Source organism: Euleptes europaea, chromosome 6 (assembly GCF_029931775.1).
Source record: "Euleptes europaea isolate rEulEur1 chromosome 6, rEulEur1.hap1, whole genome shotgun sequence".
NCBI lineage: Eukaryota > Metazoa > Chordata > Lepidosauria > Squamata > Sphaerodactylidae > Euleptes > Euleptes europaea.
Window position 1 is genome coordinate 27,134,848 of NC_079317.1, and position 23,564 is coordinate 27,158,411.

At 43.2% G+C, this 23,564-nt stretch overlaps 1 protein-coding gene across 4 annotated transcripts in view; it reads right to left on the minus strand.

Moving 5' to 3' along the window:
* TTC8 (tetratricopeptide repeat domain 8) overlaps positions 1–18,511 on the minus strand; it is a 52,311-nt gene extending 33,800 nt beyond the window's left edge. For 2 of the 4 annotated variants that reach the window (XM_056851157.1, XM_056851156.1), the window contains exons 1-4: positions 18,408–18,511; positions 3,141–3,261; positions 1,965–2,028; positions 618–777 (exon numbers count right to left, since the gene is read on the minus strand). In XM_056851157.1, coding sequence (XP_056707135.1) covers positions 618–777; positions 1,965–2,028; positions 3,141–3,261; positions 18,408–18,509 — 447 coding nt within the window. In that variant the 5' untranslated portion in view covers positions 18,510–18,511. Of the gene's footprint in view, positions 1–617; positions 778–1,964; positions 2,029–3,140; positions 3,262–18,407 lie in introns of those variants that run through there. The other 2 variants (XM_056851159.1, XM_056851158.1) reach the window with 2 other exon arrangements.
* Between the last annotated feature and the right edge of the window lie 5,053 nt (positions 18,512–23,564).

Genomic DNA, 23,564 nt, shown 5'->3' on the forward strand with positions numbered 1-23,564 from the left:
ATTCCCATTCTATGGGAAAAAAACAAAACAAAGGACTTATTGATGTTTTGCATTCAGCGGAATTGAAAAATCCCCATATTTTTTTTGCGAAAAATGAATTCACCTACCCTGGGAGGCTACACCCTGGACTTTTGGAAATCACAGTTGTCAACCAAATTCTTATACGCTGAAACTTTACAATCTCTGATGTTAAACATGGTGAAAATCCACTGACAAGATGAAAACAAAAACTGAAGCTTTGGTATTTTCCCCCATTGTCATTAGTACAGAAACTATATTGTGGGAAGCTTGGCCTTGCTAGTATGTCTGGAAGACTGTCAAAGTTGGCAGACCATCCTCCTCTATATATAAATAAGTAGTAGCTTTTATATACAATGCAGATTGAAGAGATTTCAATTAAATGCCCTACATCATAGAGATAATATTCTGAAGTTGCAACTTTTACAATTACATAGTGGGGGGGGGGGGAACTATGCAGCAAGGTAAAGTACACAGTATGGACTAGGCAGACCAACAGGAAGGAATCAGCTTGCTGGTTTAGCTTATGGGACGTAGTGAAGACAAACAGAGACCACGTGACTAACAGTACAAGCAGTTTGATCTATCCAGTCCCTCACCGTTCCAAGCCTGACATATCTCCCAGAAGCACTAGTCATTGGGCGGGCAGTGCGGGCAGTTCTTGGAGTCTTTATGGCCTGTTCCATAGTACCTGGACGTCCGCTTTGTGTGCTGGGTCGCACGAACCCTGTAATGGGTCTCCCTGTCTGAGTCACTGGCCTGAAATGATACACAGATGCAACGATGCTAGTGCTGAACTGACATGCTCTACTGGTAATAACAAAGAAAGCTTACATGCCCAAACCTGGAGTTTTAAAATAAAGATATACCTGCTTGTTTTCATGTGCATGCACCTGACTATATCAGTATACGGCTTTTGTAATCCATACCTTTTTGGGGGGAGGGGTTGCATAAAAATAAGCAAGTAATTAGATCGGTAACCATAACTCAACGGCTTGGGTCCAAGCGCACTGTTCCCCCCCGTGCTGGTCTCTGGCCATTGCAGAGGCTTTCCTCTGCTGCAGCGCTCACTTTTTCTGCCTCTAGCACATCAGTGTGTGCACGGGCTCCTTGAAAAACATTGATCTTGAGTGAAGGTCTCCACGGAAGCCAGAGAGAAGCTCGAGGGGAACAACGTCATAGGATCCAAGTAAGCGTATTTTTATTAGGACAGATGATCTATATCACCCTTCATACTGACTAATATTACTTCCCCATTATTCAAATGTTTATGGGTTTAAAAAATTAACTAATTTCTTCCTATTCAGACTTCCAGGCAATCCTAAAGACACTTTCCTGGAGTAAACCCCATTGAATAACATGGGACTTACTTCCAGGTAGACCAGCCTAGGATTCCCGCCCCCCCCCCCCCGCTTCAGCTACCTCCAATCCCAGAGAGCTAGTGTTTCCACCGTTTTTGTTTGCAATGCAGCACAATTATAGTTTATGTAATGACCATACAACTGGGGGAGGGGAAATCACCCAGCCCCCCAAATGAGCCAATCGTTCTATTTATTTAAAAACATATATTCTGTATTTTAATAACACAAGGTGGCTTATAGCTCAATAAAATACAACGAGAACTATAAACGACATCATAACAACCAGCAGAATAAAATCAAGAATATCTCAGAAGGGCATTATCAACAAAAATCCAAACAAACAAATAACTTCTTCCTCCACCACCTTAATTCAAAACAGGATAGTTGGGACTGAAGGAAACACACAAGGGTAGGAAACACCAGAAAACCAGCAGGGGGGTAATCCAGCACAAAAGGAAGTGTGAAGAGTAGAAGGGACAAATACTAAGTCACCTGAGAGACTTCTCATTGGATAGCATTTACCAGTTAAGCCCAACAGTGACCTGAGTACAATAATTTTTTTAACCAGTTAAGCGAATTGAGTACCTGACAGCTTGGCTGGGACCTCCACCCTGACTAGTTCCAGGGAGCTTCAGTGAAGTACCAGGACCTACACAATAAAAAGGTGTCATTAATATTTTAAAGCTCAATTCTGCTTCCATTCTTTCTCTCCATTCACCATTTTTTTCTTTTGTTGCCTTCCCCACTAAAAAGAAAGCGAGGCTCAAGTCACAGGATCTAAATACAACGGGGAACCGCTGGCATACAAAGGGGCTATCTCAAATAATGCAGATAGTGCAACTGGATTATCATGTTTGTACATGCAAAGTCACTCACTGCTGACAATGTCTTTAGGCATACAAAAATTTAAACAAATAAAATGAAGACATTAAAATTCGCAAGATGAAGTCAAGTTAACAGAACAAAATTTTGAAAGCGTGTATGTCTAAAATAGACAAATCAGTTTAAAATACTTTACAGGGCAATTGGCATTCATTAGACAGTGCTCATATCCACAGTATACCATGTGGAAACATAGTCACCATGTAAGCAACTGTTAAATAGTTTTGAAACCTTGGGAACATAAGAACATAAGAAAGGCCCTACTGGATCAAACCAAGGACCATCAAGTCCAGCAGTCTGTTCACACAGTGGCCAACCAGGTGCCTCTAGGAAGCCACAAACAAGATGAGTGCAGCACCACCATCCTGCCTGTGTTCCACAGCACCTAATATAATAGGCATGCTCCTCTGATACTGGAGAGAATAGGTATGCAGCATGACTATCATCCATTTTAACTAATAGCCATGACTACCCCTTTCCTCCATATGTCCACTCCCCTCTTAAAGCCTTCCAAGTTGACAGCGATCACCACATCCCGGGGCAGGGAGTTCCACAATTTACTATGCGTTGTGTGAAAAAATACTTCCTTTTATCTGTTTTGAATCTGTCACCCTCCAGCTTCAACAGATGACCTCATGTTCTAGCATTATGGGAGAGGGAGAAAAACTTCTCCCTGTCCACTCTCTCCAAACCATGCATAATTTTATAGGCCTCTACCATGTCACCCCTTAGCCGCCTGTGGTCTGAATGACCAGGAATTAAGCCAAGCAAAACCCCCAAATCCTTGCTTTTTTAAAACTAGGTACAAGACATTCTGAGATTCAATTATAGCTACAACAAGGCGATAAATTTTGTGGCTCCTATAAATGCAGTGCTTACGTGCAACTTGCGCAATAGCATTTTCATCAAGCATGATCTCAGCAATGCCTTCCTGATCCACATCTATTTCATCCACATAAACCATTTCTGTTAAGGCTCGTATTTTCAAGCACCAAGCAGCCTAGATCAGAGATGAAAGGACCAGCGTTAATATTCAGTCGCTTGAAATGAACGTCAAAGCAACACAGCATAGCATTGGCGGGCTTTAATGTTTTTATTTTATATATGAGACTATACATTAATCTATAATAATGTGGAAGTAGGAAGAGGGGATCAAATGGTGGGACATTAGGACTGAGTGGAAACTGACTGGATTCTCACTTGCAGCACAAGACTGAAAACTAAAAGCTAGAAAGAACCACACGAGAAGACTGAAATGGGTAAAGACTGGCGAAATACGGCTTGCATCTTCCCCTTCCCCCAGAAGCCCCTTTTAATGCCTAAAAAGGGGATGTTGGATGTTGCAGGACTGATAGGGACAAAAAGAAATGCAGATCAGGCAGCTGCACTAAGGGGGCTGCAGCAGGGCTGCCAAGGGGGGGGGACCTGGGGGACAAAATTCCCAGGGCCCAAGACAGCTGGAGGGCCCCTGAAGCCAGTGTCATGCTGCAGTCACAGAATGCATTTACTCTCCCCCCTTCTAGCTTGTCAAGCAGAGTTAGATCCTAAAAAGTGACCCAAATGTCCAGGAGCTCTAGTTGAGGACTCTCTCTACTAAAAGTAAAGAATCTTTAAAAATCAACACTAAATTAGGGGATTCTGTTACCAGGATATTTGACTAGTAAATGTATTAATTCACCATATTTTACATTATAATACATAACAGTGCATCACCCATACACTGATTTTCCTCAGTTTGCTTCAAAAACAAGAAATACTTTTGACATATATGGTTTTCTTCCAATGCCCCCTTTTAAAAGCTCTTGTACCAAATTTTGCAAATGCTTAGTTCAACGATATTTTAAAAAGGAGGAGGAGAAAGTGTGTGTGAGCTTTCTGAGAGGGAAAACTCTTGAGGAAAACTCAGGTGCAGGTACAGATCTGCCTGACACAAGTTAGAAATCCTGATTCTTCAAGGATAGGCAGGTTTAAAAAAAAAAATGGAAAAATATCCATACCCCCACAGCAATAATTGCAAATGGCTCTGGTAAAGATCTGCACTGACCTCAACGAATTGCATTAACTAGATATCTACAGTGTTCAGTGAAGACAAATCAGGTTATCAAATGAAAGCTCAAAACCTTCCTTCTAATGGATAAAAAAACCCCATGGACAACAAGAAGTGCAGGTCCACATGTTCCCCTGATAACTAGAATGCCGGAAACTTACAAAAATGAAAGGAAAGAGCTAGAACAAACTACCATATTCTTTTGGAGTAAAAATTGGGCTTTTATCCCCCACAGCCTAAAAAAGCACAGCAAAGTACGTATTTCAAACCAAAAGAATAATGGAAAATATGGATACAAAAAGCCCAACCACCTACAATAAGAGGATAGTTAGCAAAAAGCTATTACAGTAGTGGCAATTGTACCCCTTCAAAATACAGTATACAGTTTAATAAAGGAACAGCTTAATGCACTTCAACTGTCTAAATCTTATACAGGCTACAGCCTCTCAAAAACCTTTCATGTATTCATCCCAGGAGGCAAAGGCCTCCATGAACAAGTAGGAAAGAAAGCAGTGTACTTTAAGGCAGTCCAGACACTGGAAGACAATGTTATATAACCAACTATTTACCACGCACTTTAAAATAACCTACAGAAAACAAGATGCCTATAATATCTAAATCTATGGCAAATATGTGTCCGCGTTCGAAAGGAGCAGAGCAGATACGGTGCACATTTTGCAACCAATAAAAAAGTCCCTGGCCATCCCAGAGAGAAAAAAAAGGGGGGGGCAGAGAGCCAACAGAGGATGCAGGACCAGCTTATTTCAGTCACTCTAACTGGAGGAGGCCCTGACCTGGATGGCCCAGGCTAGCCTAATCTCGTCAGATCTCAGAAGCTAAGCAGGGTCAGCCCTGGTTAGTATTTGGATGGGGGACCACCAAGGAATACCAGGGTTGCTACGCAGAGGAAGGCACTGGCAAACCACCTCTGCTAGTCTCTTGCCATGAAAACCCCAAAAAGGGGTCGCCATAAGTCGGCTGCGACTTGACGGCACTTCACACACACACACACAACTGGAGGAGAATAGTAATTTCAAGTGGAAGTCTGACTCAGGGTCCAGAATTCAAAGTCCATTCCCACATAGGTTACCTGCTCTAGGCTCAATGCTGTTAGGAAGTGGGGGGGCTACTGCTTCCCACAGCATTGTGGTGCATTTGTGCACCTGCTGGGGTTTCCCTGGCTTTTGTCCAATCTTTTTCAAACCTGCTTTGCTTCAAACTTTTGGGAAAGACTGCAGTAAAGCCTGGATGGATACCAGTTGGGTGTGAAAATTCAGATTCAGACAACAATATCTATCACGTGTTCTGTGAATTCCCAGCTTTCATTTACAAAGGAAGTCTCTAGCCCACTATCTTGTGGAGACATGCTTGATGCACAGGGATAGAGACTTTTTTCCTCCAGGAATCTGGGAATTCACAGAATCTGTTACACATATTGTTATAACATTGTACAGGTTGAGTATCCCTTATCCGGAATGCTTGGGACCAGAAGTGCTCTGTATTTTGGATCATTCCGTATTTTGGAATATTTGCATATACATAATGAGATATCTTGGGGATGGGACCCAAGCCTAAACTCTAAATTCATTTATGTTTACATATGTTTTGTATACGCTTTATACACATAGCCTGAACGTAATTGTAAACAATATTTTAAATTGGTTCTTGTAGGTTATCCGGGCTGTGTAACCGTGGTCTTGGAATTTTCTTTCCTGACGTTTCGCCAGCAGCTGTGGCAGGCATCTTCAGAGTAGTAACACTGAAGGACAGTGTCTCTCAGTGTCAGGTGTGTAGGAAGAGTCAGAGAGGGGTTGGGTTTGAGCTGAGTACTGTCCTGCAGACGTAATGTGCTAATCATTGTCCTGTAAGTATCAAGATAATGTACTAATGGGAGTGTGGTATGTTAATATGGAAGCATTGTATCCTGAAATGATCTGGTAATGTGTGAAATCCAAAGCTAATCTGCATGGCTATTGTTGACTGTAGCCTTTGTTAGTCTGGATAAGGCTTGGCTTCCTGCCCTGAAAAACCTCCAGACTAACAAAGGCTATAGTCAACAATAGCCATGCAGATTAGCTTTGGATTTCACACATTACCAGATCATTTCAGGATACAATGCTTCCATATTAACATACCACACTCTCATTAGTACATTATCTTGATACTTACAGAACAATGATTAGCACATTACGTCTGCAGGACAGTACTCAGCTCAAACCCAACCCCTCTCTGACTCTTCCTACACACTTGACACTGAGAGACACTGTCCTTCAGTGTTACTACTCTGAAGATGCCTGCCACAGCTGCTGGCGAAACGTCAGGAAAGAAAATTCCAAGACCACAGTTACACAGCCCGGATAACCTACAAGAACCAATGAACTCTGACCGTGAAAGCCTTCGACAATATTTTAAATAATTTTGTGTACACTGAACCATCAGAAAGCTTCTAGGCGCACTGCTGAGGGCCTGTAATATGCATGCAGGTAGGCTCAAAATGTCCATATTTCGGATCTTTCCGTATTTTGGATGTCTGGATAAGGGATACTCAACCTGTATCGATATAACAATATTCTACTGCTTTTTTTTCTAATAAAAAAGCCTGAGTGGCCCTGTGGTGGGTGGGGGAGAGATAGCCACTGTTGGGGAACTGGGACAGTTGAAACTACAGAGAAACCTGCTATGTGATCTGGCCATGGCAATTTATGCTCTTATTACATCCAGGTTAGAGTACTGTTGCAGCCCAATTAAACCAGTGTGGCCTGAGCTTGTCAGGTTCTGGGAGCTCAGCAGGGTCAGCCACAATTACGGAGAGCCAGCGTGGTGTAGTGGTTAACAGCAGTGGTTTGGAGCAGTGGACTCTGGAGACCTGGGTTTGATTCCCCACTCCTTCACATGAGCAGCGAAGGCTAATCTGGTGAACTGCATTTGATTCCCCACTACTCCACATGAAGCCAACTGGGTAGCCTTGGGCTAGTCACAGCTCTCTTAGAGCTCTCTCAGCCCCTCATCGTGTGTCTGTTGTGGGGAGGGGGGAAGGGACGTGATTGTAAGCCGATTTGATTCTCCCTTAAGTGGTAGAGAAAGTTGGCATATAAAAAAACCAACTCCAACTCAATTAGTACTTAGATGGGAAGTCTCTACCAAGGAAGGCTGGAATTGCTCGGTGGAGGCAGGCAAGTGACAAACCACATTGGCTCATCACATGCCTGGAAGGCCACATGGAAGAGGTTGCCATGAGGTGGTTGCAACTCACCAGTATGTTCTTCATCTTCTTTGAAAACTGTCATACAATCTACATGGGGCTGCCTTTGAAAATGGACCAGAAACTTCTACTCATAAGACAGCTATGCTGCTGTCAGGGGCAGGATACAGGGATCATATCACTCCAGTGCTGAAATACCTGCACTGGCTGCCCGTTTGCTTCCAAGCACAGTTCAAAGAATTTAATGGTAAGGATAAAGTCCTAAATGGCTTGGGGCCGGGGTACTGGAAGGATCGCCTCCTTTCACGTTGTCCAGCCCATGGGCTGAGACCCTCCTCACAATCCCTGCTCACAAACCAGGCCTAAAGCCAGACTAAAGAATCTAAACAATTGGCTTCCTCCAGGAAAGCTTAAAGTCATTCAATCATCTTGCTCAAGAATAAAACATCTGAGACTGGTTGATGGTTATTGAGATCTCCGGTGTCCAAGGCAGGCGTCCTTAAAAATAGACGCAGAACAGCCTGTTTCAAGGCTGAGGTGAACACCCCCTCTCTGAAGCATTAACTACCTCTTGGATTCAGTCAGCCAGCTGCCCCACAACCGATTTAAGTAGCCAGGAAGGGCAAGCGTTTACAAGCAGGTGGTACGCCCCATACCTCCAAGAAGCCTGTCCACAACCTCAGACTGAATAAACTGAAGAGTACCCCAAACAACTTCCCAAGGCAACACCCTGGCTCCATCTGACCCTGTTGAGTCCAAGTGCGAACAGAGGCAGGAACTTTTATCTGCAAAGTGCTGAGCAAAACGGTTACACTTACAATTCCATTTAATAAATTTTATTTCTGGCTTTCGCTCTATCCAAACCTCACTGTTTCTTCCAAATATGTAGTGGCACCTTGCCATTTGAACACAGATCATTCCTTACTAATATGCGAGTCACTAAGTATAAAGAGGTCAGTGTAGAACCTAAACCAGAAGCTCCAGACTGAGCAATATAGGGTGAGAGACAACAGAAGGTAGGTAGCTTCCTATGCTTGGACTGTTTTAGTGTGAATTACACACAGCAACAGCAGGAGCTTGACAAAAGACATAAGGGGAACATGTTTGTGCAGATTACAGACACTGCACCAGCCTGAAAAATGCAGCTTCGCCAATCTTCAGAACAACCATTCTGTCACAAAAGGCCATGCTGCTTGTACAAGTCATATTTTACCACAATATATCTGATGACATATGAAAGAGAACCTACCATCTATAGCAAGTAGCAAGTAGATATCAGAAATATGACATGGCTATGAAGGAGCCAGATTCAAACCCCAGCCATTCCTGTGTTGAAAAGCATGCCATTGGGGTAACCATGATGTTTGCTGCAGCAAAAGCACGCAAGTGTTGTGGCACCTTAAAGACTAAAAAACCCAAAAAACAATCTTACTCATCACAGGTCCCAACTATCTTAGCAAAACTTGGGACTCTCTACTCAGCACAGGTGTCAACTGGTTTAGTACGAATTGTAAATGGGCCCTGTATTTTTCTTGATTGGATTTGATTTTTACATAATTACATTTCACTCGGTACTTCCAGAATTTCATGGGTCCTTGATGGTGCTGTTTTTTCATATCTCTACCTTTAAAAGACTGCTTAGTGAGGAGCTGTTTAGTGCTTCTGAACAGGAAGCAACCAGTCCATGAAAGCTTATGCTGGAATAAAATTTTGTTAGCCTTTAAGGTGCCCCAAGTCTCTTGTCTATCCTATGTTAAAGAATCAGACATAGTGTATCCCTTCTCTGCACTACACACTATGACCAAAAGGCAAAAGTAACCTGTTATATCAGGGTGAAGGTAAACTAGATAGTGATCCAGATAGATACAGATGCTGTTGTTTTTAAACAAACCGTGACTTGGAAATACCAGAGCATTTGGGTCTGGTGGCTCCAACCCACTAATTCTGTGATAGCCACAAACTGGAACAGATCTACTTTTGAAAAGTTAGAGCCAAGGAAAAGCAATGGGGAAGCTGCCTGTCACAACAGTGTGTGTTGACCACATCTAATTGTGACTGAAGGGAATGGTCCTCCTTTGCCGGGCAGAAACTGGCAGCATAAATTGGACTGGAGAGCCTTACATCATGTCAGATGTAATAAAGACATTACAAGTGACTTAGAGACAAAAACATTGTTTTTATGCAAGAGATAAAAGCAAAGATAGAATTTGGAAAGCTCCTGTGTGGTAGAACAGGAGCTTTCCAAATTCCACAAAGCATGCTCAGTATCATATGTACTGAGAGAACCACTGGACAGGAAAACAAAAGTACCGTAAACACTAGAATTTTCTCTGCAGGGGCACTTATTGTGTGGGCCCATAGTTGTGGTGACTAGCAGATCCTGATAAACGCCTGACGGGAGTTGACTAATATCCAAATCCCAGACCACAGGATCAGTTTACTAAAACTGCAAGGGGGTGGGTAAATTTATTCCTAGTCCAATGAGGGCTGAGGTAGCCCCTGATAGGACAGAATCAAATGCTGTTGAACATGAGCAGGTATCAGGAGACGCACCTAGTTCTCCACACAGATGCTCTTAGTCACTGTGAAACTGCAAACCACTAGACAGGTTAAATTTGTGTGATACATGGAACAGTTCTCTTAGAAAGACTGCTCTGTTTAAAACAAACAAACAAACAAACAAACAGGCCCTGGTTGTTAAACTTGTATTCTAATTCTGCAGTGAACAAAAAACTGCTATTCCACTGTGTGTTTGTTCATTCTACTGTTTTCTAGGTTTACATACTTTTTGCTCTCCAAATAAAGCTAGCTTGGGACTTCACAATGTCTATCATGAGAAGTCCATACATCTTGTCTGAACTATGGCATGAAGACACAATTGGGGGATCTGGATGCACAGCTGCCTATGGCTGATTCAGGAAAAGTGGCCTTGGCAGCCCTGGTTTATAGGGCATACTTTCTTGAATTAATGAGCATTCTTGACTGCGCATTAGTGGGGTGAATCCCACAGAAGCTTCCAGGTGTGGAACAGTCCTTGTGCAAGTGTAAATGCTAAAATTACTCCTTGCTACTTGCTTGCAATAAGTGAAAGAATTGTATTCCCCCTGTGTTTTCCATGCCCTGACCTGGATAGGCCAGGATAGTCCAATCTCATCAAATCTCAGAAGCTAAGCAGAGTCAACCCTTGTTAGTATTTGGATGCAATACCAGAGTCACAGTGCAGAGGCAGGCAATGGCAAACCACCCCTGAATGTCTCTTGCCTTGAAAACCTTACGGGGGTCGCCATAAGTCAGCTGTGACTTGATGGCAAAAAAAGAGAGGGTATTCCCCCCTATATGCACTAGACATTAAGTATTTCTTCTGATATGTGAACCCTATGTAGTATGTTCCATTGTTCCACATGGGCAATGTTATTTCATTAAAAAAAATTAAGAAAATGCTATGTGTTGTTGCAGCTTTTGTGCTACTTTAGCACAATTTCAGTTGCACTACATTTTCCTTTCTGCTCACACACAGTTAGATCCAACACTGTAAGCTGCATTTATATAAAGCAAGAAAAGGGAAAGCAGCTATTTCTTTGAAAATAAAAAGTACAATAAGGAATAACTAAGTACTGGTTTCAACAGAGGTAGCCAATTACTTAGTCACCAACAATTTTTTTGGAGGATAAATTCACGGTATAGGCAAGATTCAAATTTGTTTATCAGGAAACAAAAACTCCATGCAGTATCTGAACTTGTATTTTCCTGAGGATGGCTAGAAATAAACTCTGTTCAGCTGAGCCCCCTCTCTGAAACCCTCTAATTAAGCAACAGCGAGCAAATTGGATCTGCTAATTAAATATATTTCTATGTAATTAAGGAATTAATGTTCCAATGGGGGGGGGAAACAAATTCTGATGAAAATAATTCCATATTTAAATTGTTGTAGAAAGAAACTATCTTATCAAATCTTCACAGGCACAAAAGATTAGAGAACTTTCCATCAAAAAATGAGAGCAGAGAAAATGGCATTTGCGTTCTTCTGTTAATGCTGGAGATGTAAAGTAATCCCTTCAGCAAGTTGCTAGAGAAAGGACTAGCCTGGGAAAAGTTTATGCAGATGTACTTTTGATGAGAATTTTAAAGATGGGCAGGGAATGTGCACTGCAAAGATATACAGTAACAACATGGAAGACAACAAAAGAAAAAGCCATAATCCTGAGGCAGGAAGAGAAGTAGCAAAAGTAAAGCCAGTGCTGGAGGAAATACCACTGGAAATGAGCAGCGAGCAATGAACTGCAGCCCTATTGGTGCTGCTGCAGCCCCCTTAACTATCTCATCCTTGGTAAACCTCAGGTACGCCTTGGATGTGGAGACAGCATGACCCACAGGCTGCAAAGAAGCAAAAACACACTGTTGTGACTGGTTACATCAGTTCCCAACCAGGAGCCATCAGCCTATAGAACATTGCTCTTAAACAGCAGCAGTTCAGGCAGTCACAAGCAGTGGTAATGACGGCTGCAAAGATAGCAAGAAATTATCTTGCCTCTTTCCAACAGTTCCAGTCTCTGTGGGATGATCCATATACATATAAATCTCAAAACCACATTTAGAAAAATTTGTATCACTCTCAAATAAAAACAGGCTGGCTAGAGGAAGCAGAACAGTGTCTGGCTAGAAGCTGATTAGTGAAATTAAGTTTTTAAATGTACATTTCTGCAACAAAACCAGTTAAGGTTGAACAGAGGGTTCGTGTTTTGCTCAAGATAAATACAACATTAATACACAAAGAGGCTCAGTGATAAGAGCACCTGCTCAGTATGCAGAAGGTACCAAGTTCGATCTCTGGCATCTCCAGTTAAATGTATCAGGTTGAGGTGAAAGCCCTCTATCTGTGGCCTCTAAGAGCTGCTGTCAATCAGAATAAACAATACTGATCTTGACGGACAAACGGTCTAACTCAATGCAAGGCAATTTCATGTGAGCATCAAAGGCATGCTTCTGCACCACTATCACACAAACCATCTGGCTGAATATTTTTTCCTCCCAAATACTTAGAAAAAGTAGTTTTACCTGAAATACTGTGAACTCAGAATCTGATTCCTGTAAAGTATAACAAAGGACAGGTATAAACATATCAGAAGTACAGTTGACAAACACATTTGATTTCTATTTTTTTATCTTTATATTCCCTTAAAGCTGGGTTGCACCATTTACAAGATATTGAACATTACTGTTATTAGCAATTATTGCTAGAAGCAAATTTCTGTGCCCAGAAGCAGCATATTACTAAACACCAAATACTGGGGCAAAGCAACATGTGGCCATCATGACCTGCCTGAATGCTTCCTGGAGGCATCTGACTGCCCTCTGTTGGAAACAGAATACTATGTCTCATTTGATTCATCGTTTCATTTGAAAGCATCCCATGCATATCAGGAGTAGAAAAACTAACAGTGAAACCCTAAACTCTGAAGGTTCAGAAACAAAAAAGGAACAAGCAGTCCCAAGCATTTTCAAACTTCTGCCTGGCAGAAGATGGCAATCCCAAAGCCTTTATGCATACCATCTGGTGGGAATTTAGTGGCTAGTACACAATCAATAACTACCCAGTCCATCTGCTCTGAGGATTAACTGACCCAACTTTAAAATATTACAGATTTTCTGAGAGTAATTTTTTTTGCAAGTTAATGTTTTTTGGGGGAAAGGACACAAAACTCAGATTACATTTGAGTGTGATTGTTAAACACTTGTCCGCAATCAACATTTCAGCTAAAGGTACTGTGATATAATGATACTGTGAAACAAAGTATTGTGTTTCTCCCGCTGAGATTTCTGCAACATGACTTATTCTACAGCATAATAAAGACCAAATAAAATTCAGTTCAGTTTTGGTTATGGCCCACAGGCCATGCAGAAGCAGAAAAAGAACACTTTTATAAAATGAACTACCTACGTAAAATCTCAGCAACATCATTCATCTTAAAATAATGTATAACGTAAGGGTTAGAATCCAAGAAGATTATACATGGGATTTAACTAGGCCCGTATTTTCATTACAGAGAACAGAAACTTAGCCAGCTACAGCAGTTCTTTGGTCAAGCCCTGCCAGTAAGATTTTGAAGGTCTTCTGCTCACTGAACAGTTTTTGATCAACTAACGCAGGTCCCAATAAATCCAAGCGTGCCTCTGCACACTTCAGCAGGACACATACTAAAATTGGGACAACCAAATAAAATTACATTTAGCACACAAGGAGGGAGGATAATCAAATTAATTGTAAAATCATTGGCTACCAGTCTATGTGCAGGGGATTTTTGTGAGGGGGGGGGATTCAGCTGAAGATGCTTCTTTAGAAATAAAGGTAATGATAGTACTTTGCAGCTATGTAACACATGGAACATACGCTCCAAAGGATTTCACGTGCATCACCTTTACATCAACCTTTGAAGAAGGAGTGAGTCAAGTGGCTGAGAATGAGAGGCAAGCTTAAGACTTAACAGCAGTTTCATGAAAGGCAAGAGTGGAACTGAGGACATCCTGATTTGTAGCTGTCACTAAACTACATCCCCTCTCAGGGTTGAATTTACGTTTCTTACGTTTCTTGCCTGGAAATATGTTGGTTTCTTCACACACACCCCAGTATTTTACCTTTGACCCTTTCTGTACAGAAGGCACGTAAGTTTACCTCAATAAGCAAATCATGTATTTAAATGGGAGTTTATAATACAGAATTTTAACACTGAAAAACAAATTGTAATAGCACACCTCAACAGGGGTACACAACTATTTTTCCTTTTTGCGTACATCAGTAAACTACAGTTCATTTCCTGCCTTCAAATTGACATATGGAACACAAAGGGCAATAATCAGATTAGCCAACTAAGCAGGAGGATCAAGCAAGACAGCAGCACAGAAACATGTTCCTGCTAGGTCATGCTACTGCAATAAACATAGAGAAGCAAAGACACTAAAAAAAACATGGCTGACATTATTTCTAGCAGCAATTGCTGATTTTGTTTTGCCCTCAAATAATTACAGTTTTAGCATCAAGCCAAGAATGTTCCTCTTTTGAGTTATATATGATATATATGTATTATTTATATTACATTTTAGTTATTTACAAAATTTATACCCCTGCCTTTCTGCCTTCATCAGGGCCACCAAGGCAGCTAACAGATTATAATAAAAACACATCTTAAAAACAATTAAAACCAAACAAAAACACATAATTCAAACAATTAAAACCAGAGCACACATACAATACAATACATACATATACATAAGCAACAATTAAAAACAGGGCAGGAAGGAGGGCTCAATGACTGAATGCCAGATGAAACAAAGAAGTCTTAACTCGCTGGTGGAAGATGCCAACAGACGAGGACAGGTGAATCACTCTGGGGAGGAAATTCCAGTTTCGATGCCATGACTGAGAAGACCATCTCCTGGGTTGCCACCTGCCTAATCTCAGATGTCAGGGGCACTTGAAGCAGGGCCTCAGAAGATTACCATAGCGGCCAGGCAAGTTCATAAGGTTTGCATACGTACACACACATAAATGGTCTACGCATTCCATACGGATATTTTTTTTAAGTTTGGTAAAATAATCACTCAGTAATCAGATCTTAAGAACTACAGTAAAATATCATAAGGGCACATATTTTTGGATTAATATTTTGAAAATAATACTATTAAATGAATAGTTGTTTAAAAATCAACACAGTCTTTCAGATATGAGGAGACTGGCTCAGTCCGCTTTTGAATGAAAAACATGTAAGCTCTTGATCAGATAAATAGGGAAAATTAAAATCTAGAAGGGGTAAGTCATGTACACTTAAGCTCCTTGGGGGGAAGGACAGGATAAAATTGTTTAAATAAATATAAACTTTGGAATAATGCTACTTAAAATGAATATACAAGTGGTGGTAATGTTTAAGAATACTACATTAAAAATCTCTTTTCAAATTTTCTCTCAGGCATGCAAAACATTTTATTTAGATATGTATTTAAAATATTTATAAGTGGCTTTATGTGCACAATTCAAGGCAGCTAACAGAACAGCAAAAGCAGCAAAGATGAAACGGTGTCCATTACAACCAAACCAAATTAAAAACATGCAGTTGAAAACAGTTCACCCTCTATCAAATGCCCTCTCCAACAGAAACAGCCCTGCACGCCTTCCTGAATGAAGGCACCCAATACACTAGGGTTGCCATCTCTGGGTTGGGAAATTCCTGGAGATTTGGGGGTGGAACCTGGCAAGGGTGGGGTATGGGGAGTGCAGAGACCTCCTCTGGATATAATGCTATACAGTCCACCCTCCACAGAAGCCATTTTCTTCAGATAACTGATCTCTGTCATCTGGCCAACACCTGGAGGTTGGCAAGTCTACAACACACTCACATTCCAGAGGAATGGACTTTCCTCAGAGAATGCCCATGACCTAAGTGTTACCAAACAAACAATCCCACGTGAAGGTTTCACTAGGAGAAGGCTATCTGAGGACCATAACAGGTAAATGGGAATACATTGGGAGATGTGGTTTGAGAAGTGTGGTGGGTGTGGCGGGCCACATGGGGGATTGTCTAATGTGGATATCCCCTCCTCCCAGGAGCCCTCTAGCTTCACGCTCTCTCCTTCCCTCTTCAGCTCTGGAGCTGGCAAGCTACCACCACTCTGATCTGTGGATTCAAACCGGGAGGGGGTATAAAAGTACCCTCTTCACCCTTCCAAACAGTACCCCTCCACTGATGAGGGCGTTGCCAGGTGAATGGTCAAGCTTGAGGCATAAGGAGCCAGGTAGATTAAAACAACCTGTTTTACTAAACAAAGTGAGTAGTAACCAAACAGATGAAGGGGAGGCACATTTGGAAACAACAATATGTTTTCAGCCAACAAAGCAAAATTAGCAGCAGCAGAAGACTTGGTTTTTATATGCCAACTTTCTCTACCTTTTTAAGGAGAATCAAACTGTCTTACAATCTCCTTGCCTTCCCCTCCCCACAACAGACACCTTGCGAGGTAGGTGGGGCTGAGAGAATTCAGAGAGAACTGTGACTAGCCCAAGGTCACCCAGCAGGCTTCATGTGAAGGACTGGGGAAACCAACCCGGCTCATGAGATTAGAGTTCGCCGCTCACGTGGAGGAGTGGGGAATCAAGCTAGGTTCTCCAGCTTAGAGTCCACCACTCTTAACCACTGTACCACACTGGAAAGAAAATAAAATGTCCTAACGCAGCTGTCCCTAGGGTACCTGTTCCTTCCTGGGTCCAACCCACCCTCCTTGGATGAGGGATCCTCTCCTGCTGTTAGCAGCCTCTCTGCAACTCAGCTCCTGGGAGAAGAACACCCTCCCGCTTCAGGGGGGCCTTATATTATTTTTCTCAAGGCCCAGTCTCCTTGGTGGTGACTAGCCTTCCCTTTCTCTCCAATTTTACCCCAGTCTATGTAAAAAGCCATACCAAACTAGGAAAACCGTGGTCACAGGGGAAACCTGCCGTGCAACACTCTTGCGCAAATGTTCTAAGAAAGAGGGGACAGAGGCTATAACCCCACTGCGCACATTTTCGTGTCCATCCGCACAGGGCCCGAGCAGCAGGCACAACCGTCTCCACCCGTTTTATTGCACCCTCTCGACACATATGTGAAATCCTTAAAACACTTTTTTTGGGTGTGTGTGTTAAGTGCCGTCAAGTCGCTTCCGACTCATGGCGACCCTATGAATGAAAGCCCTCCAAAATGTCCTATCTTTGACAGCCTTGCTCAGATCTTGCAAATTGAGGGCTGTGACTTCCTTTATTGAGCCAGTCCATCTCTTGTTGGGTCTTCCTCTTTTCCCGCTGCCCTCAACTTTTCCTAGCATGACTGTCTTTCCCAGTGACTCTTGTCGTCTCATGGCGTGACCAAAATACGACAGCCTCAGTTTAGTCATTTTAGCTTCTAGGGTCAGTTCAGGCTTTGTTTTGATCTATAACCCACTGATTTGTTTTTTTGGCGGTCCACGGCATCCGTAACCCTCTCCTCCAACACCACAATAGCGGAGGCGTAAAATTATCCTCCAACACCACATTTCAAAGGAATCTATTTTCTTCCTATCAGCTTTCTTCACTGTCCAGCTTTCCATAGTAATAGGGAGTACGATAGCATGAATTAATCTAGTCAAAAAGGGCAAGAGTCCAGTAGCACCTTAAAGACTAACAAAAATATTTTCTGGTAGGGTATGAGCTTTCGTGAGCCACAGCTCACTTCTTCAGATACAGCTAGAATGTGAATCCATAGGTCTTTAAGTAGAGGAACAGTATGTAAATGTGAATAGCAGGCGTGATGGGATTAGGTGTGATATGCAGAAGAGTCTGTGATGTCCAGGGGAGAGATGGGTGTGGAGAAATCAGCATTGGTAATGGGCCATGAATGCAAGGTCTTTATTCAGCCCAGGTAAATGCATTACAGCCCAGGTAAATGCCCAGGTAAATGCATTGACTTTGGTTTGAATAATGAATTAATCTAGTCTTGGTGGCCAGTGACACATCCTTACACTTCAAAATCTTTTCCAGCTCCTTCATGGCTGCCCTCCCCAGTCTCAATCTCCTTCTGATTTCTTGGCTGCAGTCTCCCTTTTGGCTGATGGTGGAGCCAAGGAAGAGAAAGTCTAAACCCCAAGACTCCCTCAAGCCAAAGCGACGAAGCCTTCCTGTAGTTTGCATGCATGCATGCAAACAGGCGCTCGCGCTGCAGCCCTGTGCAGAGGGCAGGAATAACTTCCGACACGGGATTGCACCGTCGCTTTGCGAGGTCTGGTCCCGCTCCGGCCCAGAGCCTCGGAGTCTACACTGGACTCCTTCCCCCCCCCCCCGCTCCCAACCCCCTTATTTTAACGCCGTATCCCAGTCCCGCTCCCCCAAGCTCCTCCTTACCTGGTCGCCCGGTTCTTTCTCCAGCAACTTCGAGCAGAGCTCCGAGCACAGCTGGAACTTCCTCCGCCTGAAGTAACTCCAGGCGTGGAGCAGGGGGTCCATTTCAACCCACCCCCCACCGGCGCACTAGGCGGCGGCCCGGCGGCCCAGAACCCCCTACTTCCTCGAGTCCCTGGCTAGGCCCGGCCTGCACGCCTCCCTTTGCCAAGCAACGCGGCAGCAAAGGTCCCCGCCCGGGCATAGGCGGCTAAGCAACTGCCTGAGGAGGAGGAGAAAGCAAAGCTGGGAGATGGCCAGCCGTGAGGGTCGCCGCCCTCTTCCAGCCATTTTCGGTTTGCTACTCTTTAGATGCGCTTCTGCCCCATCTATATTCTCAAAACTCAAAGAATAAGCCGCCATGCAGAGTTTTGAGAATTCAGATGGGGGAAATGTGCATCTCTAGAGTGGCAAATCCAATGCAAAATCCTTCCATGAATAAATGGCCAGTGGGTAGCCGTGTTAGTCTGTCTGCAGTAGTAGAAAAGGGCAAGAGTCCAGTAGCACCTTAAAGACTAACCAAAATATTTTCTGGTAGGGTATGAGCTTTCGCTGTGGCTCACGAAAGCTCATACCCTACCAGAAAATATTTTTGTACCATACCCTACTAGAAAATATTTTTTGTACCAGAAAATATTTTTGTACCATACCCTACCAGAAAATATTTTTGTACCAGAAAATATTTTTGTACCATACCCTACCAGAAAATATTTTTGTTAGTCTTTAAGGTGCTACTGGGCTCTTGCCCTTTTCTACTATTTTCGAGCAGAGCTTTTCTCCCGCTCTACAATGAGTCGTCCTGGACAAATTGCAAAAAGGGCAGGGTTGTTCCCCCCCCCCCCCAGCATCGAGGGAAGGGAGGAAGCTTCCCCAGTGTCCCTTTAAAAAATGCACAATGGACTTGTTTGATGCTCTACAGCCCGGTTTGGAGAGTGGAGGCATGGCAATCCTGTTTTGGGAATAGGGCTCTAGAATTGGGGTGGGGGAAGGGAAACAGATACACTTTCTGAGGGGTGCAGTAGAACTTTGCTCAGGTTGCAAGCCTTTTACCATAATATATGCTGTTTATGTAATCTAATAATAAAAGGATCTGTCAGTTTGTTAGTGGCAGGCATCATTCATCAGGAAATGAAGCTTGGAGGTTCAGGGTGCTGATCTCGATGGACATTACAGTGCCAAAAACAAAGGGAACTGGAACATCCTGGCCCAGACCAGAGTAGCTCTTGAACATAGGGTTGCCAACCTCCAGGTACTAGCTGGAGATCTGCTATTACAACTGATCTCCAGCCAATAGAGATCAGTTCAGCTGGAGAAAAGGGCTGCTTTGGTAACTGGACTCTATGGCATTGAAGTGCCTCCCCAAACCCCGCCCTCCTTAGGCTCCGCCCAAAAACCTCCGTCTGGTTGCGAACAGGGACCTGGCAACCCTACTTGAACATCCCTGTACTATCTGTAATGAATGCAAAAGTTTGCTCATGAGACGCTAGTAAGATGGAGGCAGCACAGAAAATATTCCCTCTGCTACAAAACAAAGGGGGCTTAACAACTTCACTGGCCTATCAGAGCTAGTGTGCTGTAGTGGTTAGAGGATCTGACTGGGGTCTAGGAGACGCAGGTTTGAATCCCATCTCTCCCACAGAAGGTTGCTGAGTAACCTTGGGCCAGCCACAGTCAGTCTAACGTACCAGTGGGCTCTTCAGAGGACTATCACTAAACCGGACCATGTTTACTGGTAATAATTCCAGACAGGTATCCATGTGAATCTGTTGCAGTAAAAACAAACAGGAAGACTTGTGGTGCCTTAAAGACTGACTTTAAAAAATTGTTCTAGCCCGAACCTTGGTGCATCTGACAAATTGGGCTCCAATCCTACAAAGTTTAGCCTAAATAGATTAAAATTTGCTATTGTTTAAGATTCCACAAATCTCCTGTTGCTCTTTCCCAGGTGCTGTGCATGGGACTTCATGCAAAAGGCTGTGACTAGGGTGATAAACAGAATTCCTGGAACTTTGATCATTGTATAGCAAAAGGAGTCTTTGGCAAAAGGACTAGTCTAAGAAAATTTACTGGGCTGAAATTAACTATTCTACGTCATTCTTAAAGACAGAACTGTCCTCCTCTTTGTTTGACCACCCTAAATGTGTCTCTTCTGTATCCTTAGAATGCCCAGCACACAATGCTGGGAAACAGGGAGGTAACAGAACATTTGAGAACCCATCAAAGGCAACATGTGACTGGCACTGCCCATTGGAACATATTTCCCCAATATTTAAAAATATGTACCTTTTTTTTACCTATAAAGCCCTAAACATCCTGAGACTTAAGGGTGTTTTAAAAACTTCTTCCTCCCATTTGAACTTGACCATCAGTAAGTATTTTTGTTCAATATGTTTATTCAGATGCCTTTACCTTCAGAGACTAGACAGATGGCTACCAGGGTCTTTTTTGTGGTGGTGTCCCAATAAGGGAACCCCCCCCCCCCCAGCAATAGAGGGAGCTGCAGCTGTGTAACCTCTTCTCTGGAGGAAAAGCAGATCAGTCATTTGCTGGGTACGTTTTCAGAATGAGGTAACCTGAATTAGAAAAAGAGGACTTGAATTAAATGTGTCAGTGGCTTCTTGCAACTTTATGATCACAAGTATATAAGAAACTGAGAAGTAGGGGTACTTATATTTTACTAGGGACCTGCCCCAGCTTGTTCTGCTTGCCAGCCCTGTAGCTTGATGCACTCACAACATTTTGTAGGGGCTCTGTCCCTGCGCATTCTGCAGGCTAACTCCAAAAGTGGCATTTGGCCATATTTTTTCCTATAGCAATAAGCATTTGGTTCAACAAAAGGTAACTATTCTGTAAAAGAAATTAATTAGAATACTGAAATTTAACAGCATGCTGAATTTGGATGTTAATTGGTTAAAATGTCATGCATTTTTTATATAGAATGTAGCAATTCAGTTTAACAATATTTGATATTGGACCCCCCCCCCCCATTCCCTTGCTCCACTCACCAATGCCATAGCTCAATGTACTTGCAATATTGTATAATAGGGACTCGGCCCCTGTACACTCTGCTGGCTAACACCAGCAACTGGTGTTGGCCATGTTTTTCTTCTGTAAGTATTTCAATTTAGTTGCTTCCCCTAGATCTTCCTTTGGTGTTTCTTCTAAAGTATTCTTTGTGTGTATACCATGCTTAAGAAGGTCTGTTAATTCCTTGTGTAAAGGAGGGCATATACTTCATCCTCCCTGTATACCGCCTCTACCTTCCTGTCTTCTTATATCCTGGCCTAGGTCATTTCTAGAAACACCCTTCCCCTTGCTACTTGCAATTATTATTACTTCTTTTATATCCCGCTTTTCTCATCAATAGGAACCCAAAGCTCCTTACAGCATTCTCCTCTTCTCCATTTTATTCTTGCAACAGCCTTTGAGGTAGATTAGGCCGTAAGGGAGTGACTGGCCCAAGATCACCCAGTAAGATTCCATGGCAGAGTGGGATTTGAACCTATAGTGCCAACTCTCTGGAACAGACTGCTGGAGGAGATTCAAAAGGGGCCTACATTGGTCTGGTTTTGGATGCATTTTAAAGTTTAAATTGATATTTGGCAGAGGCTGATGTCTTTCCTGCCAGTTTGGGGAAATTGTATATTGGTCTGTGTTTGAATTTTGTTGATTATGGTTTTTAATTGTTTAGTTCAGTACTTGGTTAGCACCATTTTGCAAGGTGCCTTGAGCCCCAATGGATGGTGGGAAAGGCACGTATAAACATTTAACTAAATAAATAGTGAAAATTTTGCCCATGCAAGGTAAACAAGAAAGAGCACAAATTCTGGACAACAAATGTAAGTTGCCAGGGTGGGGAAAAATAGAATACAAGAAACACATTGCTAAAACCATTAAGACAAAAATAAGAATTTATTTAAGTATATCAGAGGGAGAAAATGAACATGGGAAGCAGTGGTGCCCTTAAATGACAAAGTGGTGAAAGGATTGCTAAAGGGAAAAGATTGCAGAGAAACTGACTGAATTCTTTGCATCATTTTTCACTTTGTAAAGTGTGAGCCTGTTCTCCTACCAGAGCCCCTATTTCAGGAAATAGTATCAGAGGGTAGCCATGTTGGACTGTAGTAGAACAACTGGATTCAAATCCAGTAGCACCTTAGATATTAACATGATTTTCAGGGTATTTTTTGAGAGTCAGGACTCCTTTCATCAGATGCCTTCATTACTGATTCAGCCACTGCCCTTCAGTGCCATTACCCTTCCCACGGAGAGCCAGCAGACAGGGAGAGAAAGACCCACAGACAGTGTAATACCCAGAGACGCACATGTCCTGAGCATCCCCCTCCCCCAGCCCATACCGGAAGAGCACCTGTGCAGCTGACAAGGTACCCACCCCTTCCACATCAAGACTGACTGGCAGCAAAACTGCAACCCACATGCAACCATCCCTGCTTGAAGCCACACACACCCTTCCTCTGTAAAAGTAGTTTGCGGGGCGGGGGGAGAGAAAGAGGAAAAAAGAGGCCAGGCTCAAATTCACAGCCCCACACCCAAGAATAGCATCCTACCTATTGGGCCAAGAAGGCAGATGGAAAGTAGTCAGTGTTAGTAGGCACTCCATTGCAGCCCTAATGCCACCACCAGCCACATGGTGCCAGGCAGAGAACATTGCAAAGACAGGCTTGGCTCAGTGGAAAGGCACTGGGATGGTATGGCCAGGGTTCCTGGTTCTGTCCCCACATGGAGAGTGGTGAGAGGCAGGCAAAAGCCTAAGAGCTGATATTTTGCCCCTGCAAACTGCAGAAGGGGGAATGGGACACCCCTTCACAACCCTTCCATGCTGCACCCATGATAGAAGCTCTCTTGCTCCTCATCCACCTGGGCTCCCTGTTTGCATGGACTACTACTCTTGGGAGTATGCCCCATTGCATGACATGGGGAAAACTGCTGGAAGGGCCTGGCTTGGGTCACCCCCATACAAATATACCACAAGCCTTGGGTGTGGGAAGCCAGCATTGTTGACCAACTAGCACCCAGGCGCATGTGAAGGGGAGGCAGGTGTGGCCTGCTGGTCCGGGGCAGCTGGATATCCTCACCTGTTCACATGTTGGTGCATGGTCA